This window comes from Plecotus auritus (genome assembly GCF_963455305.1).
Source record: "Plecotus auritus genome assembly, chromosome: X".
NCBI lineage: Eukaryota > Metazoa > Chordata > Mammalia > Chiroptera > Vespertilionidae > Plecotus > Plecotus auritus.
The window spans coordinates 109,216,920-109,231,377 of record NC_137784.1 but is presented as its reverse complement, the minus strand read 5'-3'; the positions used below and the strand labels follow the sequence as shown (position 1 = coordinate 109,231,377).

At 39.0% G+C, this 14,458-nt stretch overlaps 1 protein-coding gene across 4 annotated transcripts in view; it reads left to right on the top strand.

The window, feature by feature from the left end:
• The window catches only part of ENOX2 (ecto-NOX disulfide-thiol exchanger 2), a 330,767-nt gene extending 316,623 nt beyond the window's left edge, over window positions 1-14,144 (top strand). For 3 of the 4 annotated variants that reach the window (XM_080653885.1, XM_080653884.1, XM_080653886.1), the window contains 4 exons: window positions 1,714-1,821; window positions 5,705-5,813; window positions 8,935-9,020; window positions 12,650-14,144. In XM_080653885.1, the coding sequence (XP_080510011.1) occupies window positions 1,714-1,821; window positions 5,705-5,813; window positions 8,935-9,020; window positions 12,650-12,781 (435 nt within the window). In that variant the 3' untranslated portion in view covers window positions 12,782-14,144. The remainder of the gene's footprint in view (window positions 1-1,713; window positions 1,822-5,704; window positions 5,814-8,934; window positions 9,021-12,649) is intronic. The other variant, XM_080653887.1, reaches the window with a different exon arrangement.
• Window positions 14,145-14,458: the final 314 nt, after the last annotated feature.

The window sequence follows — 14,458 nt, the reverse complement described above, 5'->3', positions numbered from 1 at the left end:
AGAAGGAATGGCAGGAATCCTATCCTTGATTTGGATAGAAGCAGAGGTGTTACGGGTTTTTTAGTATCAGTGCTTCAGGCATATAATACAAATTTGCTTTTATTTTATTTTGTTATCACAGTCATTTATGTGAGTGAGTTTACCTGCACATTTTTCAATTATAAAAACTAAACTAAATAAGTGCATCTCACTATAATTGCCTAAGTACAACATTGTGTAATAGATGTTCAATATCTAGAAGTTTCATGTAATCATCACCACAGTGAGCCTACAATTTAAAAGATATCAACAACTGTTCTCATTATAGTAAAGGAGTAGTACTTCTAAGTATACTATCCTCTTCTATCTTGCCAGACTACCGTTCATTTTCCTTACAACTTAAATTGTGCAATAATTTTTAATTGTATGCCTTAGAATTATCTAGAGCAAAGCTTATTGCTGGTTGGAAATCACAAATTGTAAATAGGTAGTCTCTTTTGGCACTAAGATCCCCATATTCCTATTATTTTTGCTACCATCGTCTTCGTGTATGACAAGCAATATCACATTAATATTTCACCTTTCCTGTTAGCAAAATATGTGAAGGAACGCTTACCTTTCCTTTACTGTCACTATGGAGTTCAATTAGAACATGCAAATTACATCAGAGATCTTTGCACCAAAAATTGCATCTCCCCAGCTAAACTTCAAAGAACTTTGACAATGTACATTGTACTGTGTCTTTTAGCCCTTCCAATTGTCTTTTGCAAGCCTCTGAAAAGCAAGACTTTGGAAACATTTTCTTGTTGTTTTCTTCTCTTACCTTGATTTGAAACCATTCCACATAAGGACAGTTCTGCAATTTAAGTGCAATTTTAAAATGATGCGCTATTTTTTTTCCATTTCATCACTTCAAAGACCTCAGTGAAACAATTTGGTCTCTAGCTACGGAAAAATTAATTTCACTCATTTTGATTACTTTTATTTGAACATAGCCTTGTAAACAATTATAAAATTTCTCCCATATTGTCCCAAAATGATGTATAGTCTAATATGGGGATTGCAAGCATGGAATATAGGGTTGATGCAACCTAGGTCTAAATCCCAGCTTTGCCACTGAATAACCTTAGACAAGCCACTAAACCTCTCTAAGCCTCAGTATTATGTATCATGGGAAAATTGTGAGATTTAAATGAGATCATGCATGTAAAACCCTTTGCCCAATACTTGGCACCTGTAAAATGCTAAATAGCTAGTATTTGTTATAATCATAAATTATGATGAATCTAGCCCCTTGCCTACTATTATGGAAACTAACATTTTTGAAATTTAGATTTTTTACTACTTTTCTCAAAGAAATTGAATTTGGCTTAGAAAATGGCTATTTGCAAGGATGCTTTCCAACATCTAATTCAGTGTGTGCAGCAATCAAGATATTGTCCACACGGAATTAACTGCACTTTTCCCTTACGCCTGGCTGGAATGGGAAAATTAAGTGATTAGATCAGTCAGTTCCTCAGACTCTAAAATATTAACAAAGAAAGTTCATCAGAGCCAAATAAAAATAACTTTAAGTAAAAAGTATCTTGATTTTCCCTTTAGTATCTCCGCACGGAGAAATGATTATGTGTACTGGTGTAAAGTGAGGTAGATCAGCCTAATGTATAATTTCAGCCAAGGTTTAAAGTGAAGTGTGACTCCTTAAGATTTGATTGTCTTTGGTTTTTCTTGTAGCATCTACTCAAAGTCCAAGAGGAATACAAAAGGAAAGATGCTGAACTTGAAAAAATCAAAGATGAAAAGTTACAGGTGGAAAAAATGTTGGAAAATCTTAAAGAAAAGGTACATGAGTCCTAAGTGAACCTTTTCCCTTGCCCATTTCACTTCTTTCCAGTGACAATGAAAATGCCCTGGAAGTTGCTGCAATAGGAAAATATTTGGAATGTGGGGCTGATTGGGGATTAAAAGCCCCATCTCCAGGGTAATTTCTTGAATCAAGGGCTCTCCTTTTACCAGTAAGTGTGAGTCCTTGACATTTCTAAGGGTTCTGGAGAGTGTACTTTTCAATGAATAAAAAATCAATACATCCCTAAAATTCCTCAGTATTCCCTCTTGGAAAAGACCAGTGTACACCTCATCTTGTCAAGACCATGGTGCACACTTCATCTTGTCAAGCAAATAACAACAGAGAAAACTCCTGTGACACAGAGTACCTTTAATAAAGCATTTCATTAAAGGAAGAAACACAGAGCAACTAGAACACTGACATTGTTTTGCAGACACTCCATCTAGTGCAAGTATGTCAAACTCGGATGAATTAATGTATCACAACCATGAATGTGGTGACCAGTCTATTTAAGGATGTATAAAGTCTACTAATGGTGTCTCCATCATAACTCTCTAATTTCTTTTTTGCCTGAACATTCTTTTATGCCTGAAGTTATTCTCTGAAAAAAAAAAAAAAAAGGCTCATTGACCAGAATTGACTGATTTTAATGTCTTAGAAGGAAGAGAAGCCCTGGCCAGTTTGGCTCGGTGGATAGAGCGTTGGCCTGTGGACTGGGGGGTCCCAGGTTCGATTTCGGTCAAGGGCACATGCCCGGGTTTCAGTCTCGATCCCCAGTGGGGGGCCGTGCAGGAGGCAGCCAATCAGTGATTCTCTCTCATCATTGATGTTTCTATCTCTCTCTCCCTCTTCCTTCCTCTCTGAAATCAATAAAAATATATTTAAGAAATTTAAAAAAAAGAAGGAAGAGAAGATTAGGATCTTACATCAAGAGTGAAAAATCAACAATGCTACAGATCCACAAAAGCTTATGCTCTTTATTTTGTATATCAGCTCCGAAAGATGCAATGCATACAGGTGCACTGGGTGTATGTGCCAGCATAGTGACTTCCCACAAAGTACCATTAAGAACTGGCAACCATGATGTAGTTGAAAGAAATGATTGAAAGTGTTTTCTTCTGGATACCATTTGCAATATGCTATTTTTCCATTTTTTTTTCTTTTTTTATTGTTTAAATTATTACAAATGGTAGTACATATGTCTCCTTTTTTCCCAATTGACCTTCCCCCAACCTCCCCTACCCCCAGCCAATATGCTTTTAATTAATCTATTTCATAATATCAACTCACCTTCCAGTTTGTGGTTGCTACTAAAGAAGCAAGCATAATCACAGAGAAATTCATTTATTAAGTTTTTAATTGAAAAGTACCAAAGCAACTCTATTTATCAGGACTTTCCTTATACTATCAGAGCTTCTAAAATGTCCCAGAGCTGATACATAGCTGTTTTGCTTTTTACATAAAATGGAGTATGTAGGCAGAAGACTACAGATAGACATGGAATTATGCTAGTGGCATTATGCTTAAAATCACCCTTTAAGATTGACATCACAAATTGACTTGAGGGCATTTTTAGTGATTTATTGTAAACAGCTTTCTGCTTTGTAAAGTATTTCATTTAAAGAGGCAAGAGGTCAAATTACATAGAAGAAATTTGCCATATTGTGTGTGTCTAAGTGTTTCCCATTCTGAAACTGGGTACACCATGATACACAAGCTGAAGAGGACAAGGAAAGAAATCCAACTGATAATCAGGAAAATGTGAATCAGAATATGTTTTTCCTGTTGTTGTTTTTTTAAGAAAAACTACTTTCAGAAAAAGTCATAACAGTTCATTATAAACTTTTCTTCTCTGGGAAGCTGATTTGTGATCAAATATTTCAACCTGACACAATTAGGTTAGGAAGCAAAGTACCATCACATTAGATTGCAAAAGTAATTTTAGGTTGAAAGGAAAGCAATAAGTTCTGGTGAGAAGGGATTTTTTTTGTTTATTTTTGTTTGGGTTGCTTGACAGTAAACCACAGTGTGACTTATTGTCAGTGTTTTGCAATATAACAATGTAACTTATATCTGCTTTACTGCAAAAAGAACTACTTCTTTCTATCTGCTAGTAAAATTTAAGGTGATAAGCATCCAAAACTTCAATATGCCTGCTAATTTTTTAAATGCCAGCTATATAATAAAACTGAAGTCAAGTTTCAGTAAGGCTTCATTTCTATTCAAGATGGCTAGAACTTCTCAGGATGTCTTCATATCTTAAATTACCCAGGATCTGTTAAACACTCACATTTAAGAAATGGCTTACTAGATCATTTAATGTTTTAAGAGGATTAGAAGCAGATGTACAGCCCATGGCTTAGAAGTGAGCCAGTAGTCTAAATCAAACTTGGCATGATAGTTACTGCCTGAATTGTATTCTAAAGGCCAAAGATTGAGTAGGTCATCAAGAAAGGTTTCCCGTCTAACTACAGCCAGGAAGCCTGTAAATCCAAAAAACAACATGCCTGGCAGCATAGAACATTCGTTTTGTTCAGGGGCAGCATCCTGGACGCTTTGAAGACATCTCTAAAGAAAACAGAAGGAAATCTGTCTGTGCTGAGGACTTGTGGAAGGGAAGAAGTGACAAATAATCTGAGTCAGGCATGATCTTCCCACCCCGATCTCCCCTAGGTGCATATTCCCAGCATTTCCTTTTATAATAGCAGTGATATTGAAGCAGTGATTTCTTTTATTCCTTATTATGAAGGCTTTCCTTCACATTTATAATACAAAAAAGATATTCTTAGTACCCAAAGAGAGAAAGAAAGATCCATGAAAGATCTGGAGGTATTTTTCAATTTTAATGCCTGTCGTGAATTTTACGAATATCTCTTAAGAAACATGCCTGCTCTGCTCAGAAAGAGAAAACTTGCAACAATAAAGAATGCCACTAAGTAATGATATTTTGAGTCACGGCCATTTCTTGCTGTCAAGTCAGGAATATCCTAACTGATAATGTCCTTATGAGAGAGAGAGAGAGAGAGAGAGGATAGGCAATAAATAGAGACTCTGTGTTTTAGTTTAAAAGCTAAAAGTTGATTACCTGCAACTGGATTAGCTAAACTGTAGATTCTCCATTCAGAGATGGGATTTACCTTTAGCAGAATGTGGACCTAAAATAAGAAAAAAAAAATGGTCCTTTTAACAGTGGATGGGTTGGGATGAAATCTAGGCTAACACTTCCTAGCAATGTGATCTTAGGCAATTTACCTATTTACCTAATTTATCTGAGCTTCACTTTTATCATTTGTAGAATGGTCATAATGCATGCCTAACAGTGCCAGGCATCTAGGAAACAGTAAATGTTGAGTCTGGTCCTCCAGATACTTGTATAGAGTGAATGATGAAGGCAGAAAACTAAAACTGGTAAAGATGAATGTCTAATTTTTTTCCACTCCTTTATGAAGCCATAGAATAAAGGAGCTTTGGATTATCTGGGATGGTTTTGTAATTTATGCTGTTTTCCTTCTTCCCACTCAATAATCAAAATGGGCCGAAACCGGTTTGGCTCAGTGGATAGAGCGTTGGCCTGCGGACTGAAAGGTCCCAGGTTCGATTCCGGTCAAGGGCACGTACCTTGGTTGCGGGCACATCCCCAGTAGGAGATGTGCAGGAGGCAGCTGATCGATGTTTCTCTCTCATCGATGTTTCTAACTCTCTATCCCTCTCCCTTACTCTCTGTAAAATATCAATAAAATATATTTTTAAAAAAATAATCAAAATGGGACAGTATTGCTTTTAGGGTGCTGTGTTACAGAAGTTTTCCTGTTGTGTAATTGAAACCAAGCCTGTTATCAAATAAGGTGAACTGACTCAGGAAGCATATTATTTCCACAGGAAAACTGTGCTTCTAGACTGTGTGCATCGAGCCAGGATAGTGACTACCCTATTGAGAAGACCCTGAACAGCAGTCCTATCAAATCTGAACGTGAAGCACTGCTAGTGGGTAAGGAAGCTAACAAACACACACATACAATGTTTAGATTGCAGTGCAGAGGAGGATGGGTTTGCATAAGATGAATAAGCATACGCCATGCATTTATGAAGCATGACAGTGTAAAAAACCAGAGTCCTAAAGACTACTGGATAAGAACAAGTACAGATTTCAATAAAAAATGGTAACAGCAGCTCCCAGCCCTCTTCAAACTTTTTGTGGCCACTGCTACATCAAGTGTGAAGGTATAAGCACTATGCCAATAGGGGGTCCACTAGAGAAACACATTGTAGATTTTTTTAAATCTCTATGCAAGGTTAGCTGAGGCTTTCTCAGTTCTAGTCAAGGGACAGTGCAGACACTGCATAGCAGAGAGCTTTTCCAGGTAAGCCTCCAGAGGAAGTGTGTACCTTATAAATATTCTCTTTTCCGCGTCCAGAGCGGCTAAAGAGTGGTCTGGTTCCTGAGTAGGGGTGACAGGGAATTGAGAAAATGAAAGAGACAGACACAAATACAGTAGGGAAAGCTGGGACTGGGTGTGACCACTCTCCTCTGATGGAGAGACAGGGACCCAGAGCCAATACAGCATGTTTATTTTATACAGCAAAAACCAGGAAGTTTTACTAAATGTCAAGACCAAGGAGATTATGTGCATTCTTGGGTGGGCCCGAGTCCTATTCATTCCTGGTGCTTGGCTGGATTTAGATAACGAAACTCACCCCTTGGCGCCTGGGCTGAAGGTCAAGCTAACAACACTCCTGCCTCTGGCAAGGTGTGTTTCCAGGACATGGCTCTGCCAACACCACTGGATTCAGCTGACAATAATTAAAGAAATGCTCATGTGCTTTCCCAGGTGCTCTCTACAATACCTCTCTTAAGTTTTCCAGGTTACAGGCAGATGACTCAAAAGGCTGTCTATAAGTGTTGGACACTAGTGGACTAAGATGCAATAAATGTTAGAATTGTTCTCGTTATATAGAAATTCATTCAAAGAGGCAAGATAGCACAAATGGTTAAGGAATCAGACAGACCTGACTTCCTGTTTTGACTCCACCATTTCCATCCTGATCTTTAGTTCTTCTATCTGCAAAATGGGTATAATAATATTACCTATTTCAAAGGGCAGCTGTGAGTATTAAATACAATATTTCATCTAAATCAGTTTACATAGTACCCAGCTCATATTAAGACCTTAATAAAAGTGAACCATTTTGCACTTAACAGCACTATTCACAAATGCTTATTTTACTTATATCCCATTTGGAGAACAGTGGCAGATTGAGATCCTATGAAATATTTTGTCATTTAAAAGAGGCTGATCTAGGGCCTCAGCAGATAATCCTAGCTGCCTTCTAGGAAGCTGAGCCACATAATAGCCCCACCCCTATCTCAAAAGTTCTCCACACTGATCGGCTTCTGCATATTTTTAAAATATCTGCCTCATTTGGTAATGGATATTATACTCGGATTTAACAATTTGATATGTTAATAAAGGTGTGCTGGGGGATCTGCCATTGAGCCTTCGAGAAAAGTGACAATTTATTTTCGTTTTCCAACTCAAAGTTCTTTAACAAATTGGCATGGCAACTGGGAGACCAGTCAGAGAAAAGCTGGGGGTAGGAGGAAGCTTCTGTAAATGGATAATTCTAGAAACAAAGATTCTTAAGATAAGTGTTTCTTGTTTTGTTTTTCTAAAGAAGTCTTGGGCTGACAGAGAGAATGGAAAATCTCTTTTTTAAATTGGTTCTTTGGGTATGAACCAACAAAAACTGCTCAGTGTTTTGAAACCCATGGAGTTGTTTTTTGGCATTTGACAGCCTATCTTCACCAAAGCATCTAGAATTCCTTTGAACATGGGCTGTATTCTTCAGAATTTAAGTTTCTCAGCTTGAGTCAGTGTTTATAAATTCAATTTGCCTTGTCATTGAAGAATAAAGGAGTGTTATAAAGTAATAACATCTATTTTGAACAGATTTTGAGCCCTACCATCAGTTACTTCGAGATCCTCCAACCTATTCCTATGACATCTAATACTCGGAGGATTTTCACAAAAAACTAATTTGAACTTCAAACTACAATTTAAACTTATGATATTCTTTGTCAATCTATAAAAGGGACAGATAAGTTGCAGTTTATGAACTAAATCATATTTAGCTTTTATTTCCTGGCAGTTTTCAGTAAATTCAAGTCTGGATCTATTTGAGATATCTAAGATCTTGTAAAAGGAGGTAAATTAAAAAAAAATGTAAAGAAAGAAATAGTAGACTTTTGGACAAAAGAAATATTAGAGCAATTAACCTGGTGGACAGAACAATCAAGACAGTATGTGTAACTGCCAATCACCCCATAGTTATGCTGAGTAGAAATTATGACCATTCCTGGAAGCTATAAACTGCCGTGAGAATTCGGAGATTCAGGGCTTTGAACACAAACAAAATGTTAATGATCACTTGAGCAGAAAAAAAAGTTTGGCTTTTCTTATGGAGATAATCACAGAATAAAACTCAAATATAATCAGCAAATTCTTATGTGAGAGGCACACTGTAGTCAGGCAAAGTACTTCTACCACAACAAGACATTATTAATGCAGAAGAGGCTACAGTCCAATTTAAAGACTGTGCAGAGGAACTTTAAAAACTCAGCAAATCTAAATTCATTGTAAAATTCTAAGTTCCTTGTAAAATGTAGAACTCAGGTCATCTTTAGCCATAAAAAATGATGGAAATTAATTCTCATATGCCAGCTTTTCTACACGTTATATAGTGTAGTGAGAGGCAGTATGTTAAGAGTGATTGTCTAGTTTCAAATACCAACCCTGCCACTTACCAGCTGTGTGACCTTGGGCAAATTGCTTAAATTTTCTGTGCCTCAGTGTCTCCTTATCTATGAAATGGGGATGGTAATACCTATCTCACAGGTTGTTGTAAAGATTAAATGAGTAAAATAGATGTAAACTTAGAATAGTGCCCAGTACATAGCTATTGTAACTCACGGCCAGCAGGCCGCATGCCAAACGAGGCATGCAGCCCGCCAGCCACGAGTTTGACATGCTTGTTGTACATAATAAGTTAGCTCTTTCTATACATTATCATGTGGCATCTCAAGTGTAACCTCCATGGTATTGTCTTTATAGGGATTATCTCCACATTCCTTCACGTTCACCCATTTGGAGCAAGCATTGAATACATCTGTTCCTACTTGCACCGTCTAGATAATAAGGTATGTGGGAGCCTGGAATGGAATGTAGAGTTCTTCGTGAAGAGGGGAACTTACTCTCTTCAAGCATAGATAAGTCATTAGTAATTGCTCTAAGGAAATGTCCCTCACCTATTCTATCACTGTGATTCATTGTGGAGCCTCATTCTGGCAAGTAGGGTAACCATCTATCTCTGTTTGCTTGGGACTGAAGGGTTTCCTGGGACTTGGGACTTCCAATGCTAAAACTGGGGAAATCTGGGAAAACCTGAATGAGTTGGCCACCCAACTTCCAAGATACACCTTTAAAGAATTAATGTACTTTCTCTTAATTTACTATAAGCTATAAATTAACCAATATTTCTCACAAATCAATCTTTTGCCCTGGACCTATAACAATAAACAAATGTTAATTTTCCAAATTGGAAGTCTTACTCCAACCACCTCCCCAACCATCACCATCACCACTGCCATTGTCTATAATGAAGCAATCAAGGCAGGGGCAAAACAACAAAACATGGAACAATAAGTCTGTAACACAGCCTAAATATTTGCTCACAGCCGATCTCATTGGCTTCTTTCTTCCCTGGATGACATCCTCTGGAGGAACTCACAAAGCATCAGGAGCAAGAGTAAGTGCTAGTTCCCTAGAAGGTCAAGGATGCCTTACTGAAGGAGGAGGGAACTCTTGACTCCTTAGGATAAATAAACTCGTGATAGATTTTTTTTTTTTTTCAGAAGCAGCATTCAGTTAAACCTGCTCATTGATTGTACTTACTATTTCACAGGATCCAGGCCTTTTGAGAAGTGCCATTGGAATACAGACTCCTGCACTTGGATGTCCAAAATGTTAAGTCATTTAGGCATATGTGCTCTAACAGAGGCACTGGCCCATTTGGGAATCTAGCTATGATGATACATCCTCCTCGTGGCATTTGTTTCATTTCTAGCTTGCACTCCCCTCATTACTCTCTAGGAAATGATGCTATTCTGCAATTAAATGGCCTATTTGGCCATGAAAGGAGGGATGGAATGTGAGCACCAGGACCAAGTGGTCAGTTGAAGTGGTATAAAATTGAACTATATATCAGTACAAATGATCTGGTTCTTTTTTTAAATTGTAAAAATAATGCATACATATTATCTAAAAATGTAATTCATATAGAAATATAGTAAAAAGAAAGTTATTCACAACCCAACCCCTCAAGGATAACCACTATTAACAGTTGGCATATCTTTATTTCAGACCCTTTTCTATACATATGCCTCACGTATATATCATATGTATATATGAGTAAACATTAAGTATTTGAGTTTTCTGAAATGGGTATTCAACTCTATATGATACTTCACAATGTGATTTCACTTAACTGGAATACAGTCTACTACTAGCACTGGAAAGAAAACTTGATCTCCCTCCTATCCAGACCCAGGTCCTCCTGAGCAGCTTCCTGCCAGAGTAATGCCAGGCCCTCCCAAAGAGAGCCTACAGTGGTACCAACAGAACTGAGGAGGACCCTCCCTCTAGCTCCAGGAATATATAGTGTGGTGGCAATTTGGGGTTTCTATAAGGATTCCCTGCTGCTTTTCTGTCAAGCCCTAGTGCCCAGGTTCACAGTTAGGAATGTTGCTACCAGCTTAAAGATGACCACGATCATGTCAAGCAAGCCCTAAAGGGGTCCACAGATTTGTTTTTATACTGATGTGAGTGAATGTGTGTGTGTGTGTGTGTGTGTGTGTGTGTGTGTGTGTGTGTGTGAGAGAGAGAGAGAGAGAGAGAGAGAGAGAGAGAGAGAGAAGATGGGAGAGGGAGAGGGGGACAATACACAGAATTAGTTCACTTTTCCAATTTGTGAACCAATACATGTATGGAGAATTCTGGTCTGGTGGCAGCCATTTATGCCTCACTCCCTTCCCAAAAGGCTTTGCAGCTTCGGTAGGCCTGCATATAGCATCACTAATATTGATCTGCTGCCATTCAGCTGATTAAAAACACAAGCCTCTCCATTATGACTGATACCAGCTTTTTCCAACAGAAATCTCAGAGTTGGAAAATAGTATGGAGGTTCCTGAAAAAAATAAAAATGAAACTGCCCTATGACCCAGCCATTCCACTCCTGGGTATATATCTGAATAAATCAAAACACTAATTCATAATAATATATGCACCCTTATGTTCACTGCAGCATTATTTACAATAGCCAAGATATGGAAGCAACCCAAGTGCCCATCAATAGATGAGTGGATAAAAAAAGTGGTGGTACATATATAAAATTGTATATTATATAAAAACTAGAGGCCCGGTGCACAAAATTCGTGCACGGAGGAGGGGCGGGTCCCTCAGCCCAGCCTGCACCCTCTCCAATCTGGGACCCCTCAAGGGATGTCCGACTGCCCATTTAGACCTGATCCCGGTGGGATCGGACCTAAACGGGCAGTCGGACATCCCTCTCACAATCTAGGACTGCTGGCTCCCAACTGCTCGCCTGCCTGCCTTCCTGATTGCTGCTAACTGCTTCTGCCTGCCAGCCTGATCACCCCCTAACCACTCCCCTGTCAGCCTGATTGATGTCTAACTGCTCCCCTGCCAGCCTCTTTGCCCCCAACTTACCTTCTCTGCCAGCCTGGTAACCCCTAACTGCCCTCCCTTGCAGGCCTGGTCCCTCCCAACTGCCCTCCCCTGCTGGCCATCTTGTGGTGGCCATCTTTTGTCCACATGGGGGCAGGATCTTTGACCACATGGGGGCAGCCATCTTGTGTGTTGGAGTGATGGTCAATCTGCATATTACTCTTTTATTAGATAGGATAGAGGCCTGGTGCACAAGTGGGGGCCAGCTGGTTTGCCCTGAAGGGTGTCCCGGATCAGGGTGGGGGTTCCCTTGGGGTGTGGGGCGGCCTGGGCGAGGGGCCTGTGGTGGTTTGCAGGCTGGCCACGCCCCCCGGTGACCCAAGCAGAGGCCTTGGTATCTGAAATTTATTTATCTTCTACAATTGAAACTTTGTAGCCTGGAGTGGAGCCAAGCCTTCTGTTCCCTCCGTGGCAGCATCCATTTCTGTTGGAATTTATTTAACTTCTATAATTGAAACTTTGTAGCCTTAAGCAGAGGCCTGAGCCGGCCAGGGTGTGCAGAAAGCTTGGCTTCCTCCATCGCCGGGGAAACCCAAGCCTCCCTCCTGCTCTCTCTGTGGCCGCAGCCATCTTGGTTGGGGTTAATTTGCATATTCGCTCCTGATTGGCTAGTGGGCATGGTTAGTGGGTGTAGCGGAGTGATGGTTAATTTGCATATTACTCTTTTATTAGATAGGATTTATACAATAGTATAAATTTACTAAAACTCATCAATCAATATGTGAAATAAGTGAATTTATTGTATGTGAATTATACTTTATGCTTTATTTAGTAAAGCAGTTATGAAAAACATAAACAAAAAGAAAGCTCAGTGAACTCTGTCTAGAGGTCACAACAGAAGAAGGCTGCCATCCGGAAGCCACTCACCCAACACATACACATGTATAAGGAGGGGGACAAGGTCAACCCCACTCCAATGTACATGTACGCATCAGCATCCTAAAGTAAGCAACATTGGGGGGTAAAGAACCAGATTAGGAAGGTAAAATTGGTTTTGAATAGAGATGTGCTCTCTTTCCCACAGATCTGCACCAGTGATGTGGAGTGTCTCATGAGCAGACTTCAGCATACCTTCAAGCAAGAAATGACTGGAGTTGGAGCCAGTCTAGAGAAGAGATGGAAGTTCTGTGGCTTTGAGGGCTTGAAACTGACCTAAATTCATCTACCTAACAACCTGGGATCCTGAAAATAAATGTGTGTTGGACAAGCTTAGAAAGTGATTTGTATTTTCAATGGTTTCCAGTGAAAATTGCTTTAAATTTGTTAATTCGTTCCTGGAATCTATTTTGACTTAAAATAAGGATCCTAGAGCAGCACGTCAAGCTACAGGCCCTAAAAAGAAATTTACTCAAACCTCAAGTGCTGTAACTTTCTCCCTTTCTGTCAATTGTCTTTTTTATTAGTAGTATTGAAAAAGGCCTGAGGCTAAAGAGTATTTGGGGTGTTTTCGATGTCTGTACTACTGTTGTAGACTTCGGTATTTTTTTAAACACTGTTAACTGAAATATTTTGATGATTTGTGCGTGGTTTGTGTTTCAAAAGTTCTCTTCACATTAATGTTGCTACTGGTGAGAAATGTGAGGAGCACTGGATACTCCATAACTGATGTTGTCTTTCCAATCCCTAGTAAGTGAATAACACATCAGTCTTCTAGAAGGTTTTGACCAGGTTCACCTTTTAAAAGACAAAGCATGATATGTGGCTTTTGCAAATTACTGTCAAACAAAAGTTGACAACTGTTTCGAACTTATTTTCTCTAATATAGCAGGTAAAAAGTTTATTTCAGAATTTTTAAAAAACCACAAATCTCCATGAATGTGCAGAAAGCAAGACTCCAGTATGACTGGCATGTGTATGTGCTATTTAGAATCACCCTGTAAATAGTCTGCTTTTAAAGGAGGGAATGTTTAGTTTTCTATGAGTTAAAACATGTGTGTGCATGTACACATGTGCACACACACATTAGCAAAAGGGATTTATTTTAATATGTTTTCCCTCTGGCCTTCGTACAAAATCTGTTGGTCCCTTTTCTTCTACTGTCAGTGTGTTGAATTGCAAAGTGTGTACTGCTGTAAATACTATGTTTACTTCATGCTGAATGTTTGCAAAGAGTTGATATGAGTATTAGTAGAAAACTCTTGGTAATGAATGAATACTGGGCCAGTGTGTGTGAGGCTTCCTGCAAGTAGGTCAGCTCTACCTGAAGTGTCAGGGACACCTCCAGATTGCAATGTCAGTGTGGGTGGACCGGTCAGGAGGTCCTGCTTGGTGGAAGAGAAAGGGGAAAATGAGGATTTGGGGCTAATATCCTGAGGCATAGATGATCTTTTCTTTTTTGGTATTGGTGGTGCTTATAAGAACATAAGCATGCCCTCCCTTGAGCTTTGATTCAAAATAACTGAATGTACTAAGTAAGCAAAGCCGATGAAGAGTATTTCAGGAAAATACTTTGTAAATGAGATGTCAGTAGTGTTCAAAGTTGTATTTTTGAAAGATAAATATTCCTTTTTTATAACTCACTTTGGTATTCTGTTTTGAATTACTTGCTGTCTAAGTAATCTTTCAGTAAATCATTTCAGTTTCTTCCTTTCAGTTACCAGGATGTTGGAAGAAGATGCTAAACTTGCTGCCTTGACAACTAGAAATAGGGTTCCATGACAGCCCATTCATGCTGAAGCTGGCTTCACCCTTAAGCACCCAGCTGTTGCACCAGAAGGAAACTAGGTTTATTTTTACACTAGCTTCCTCACTGAAGCATCTCTGTCATCAATACTACAGAAGGCTTTTATCCATCTGTCTAAAGGGTCCTGGAATGTATTATTTTAACAATATC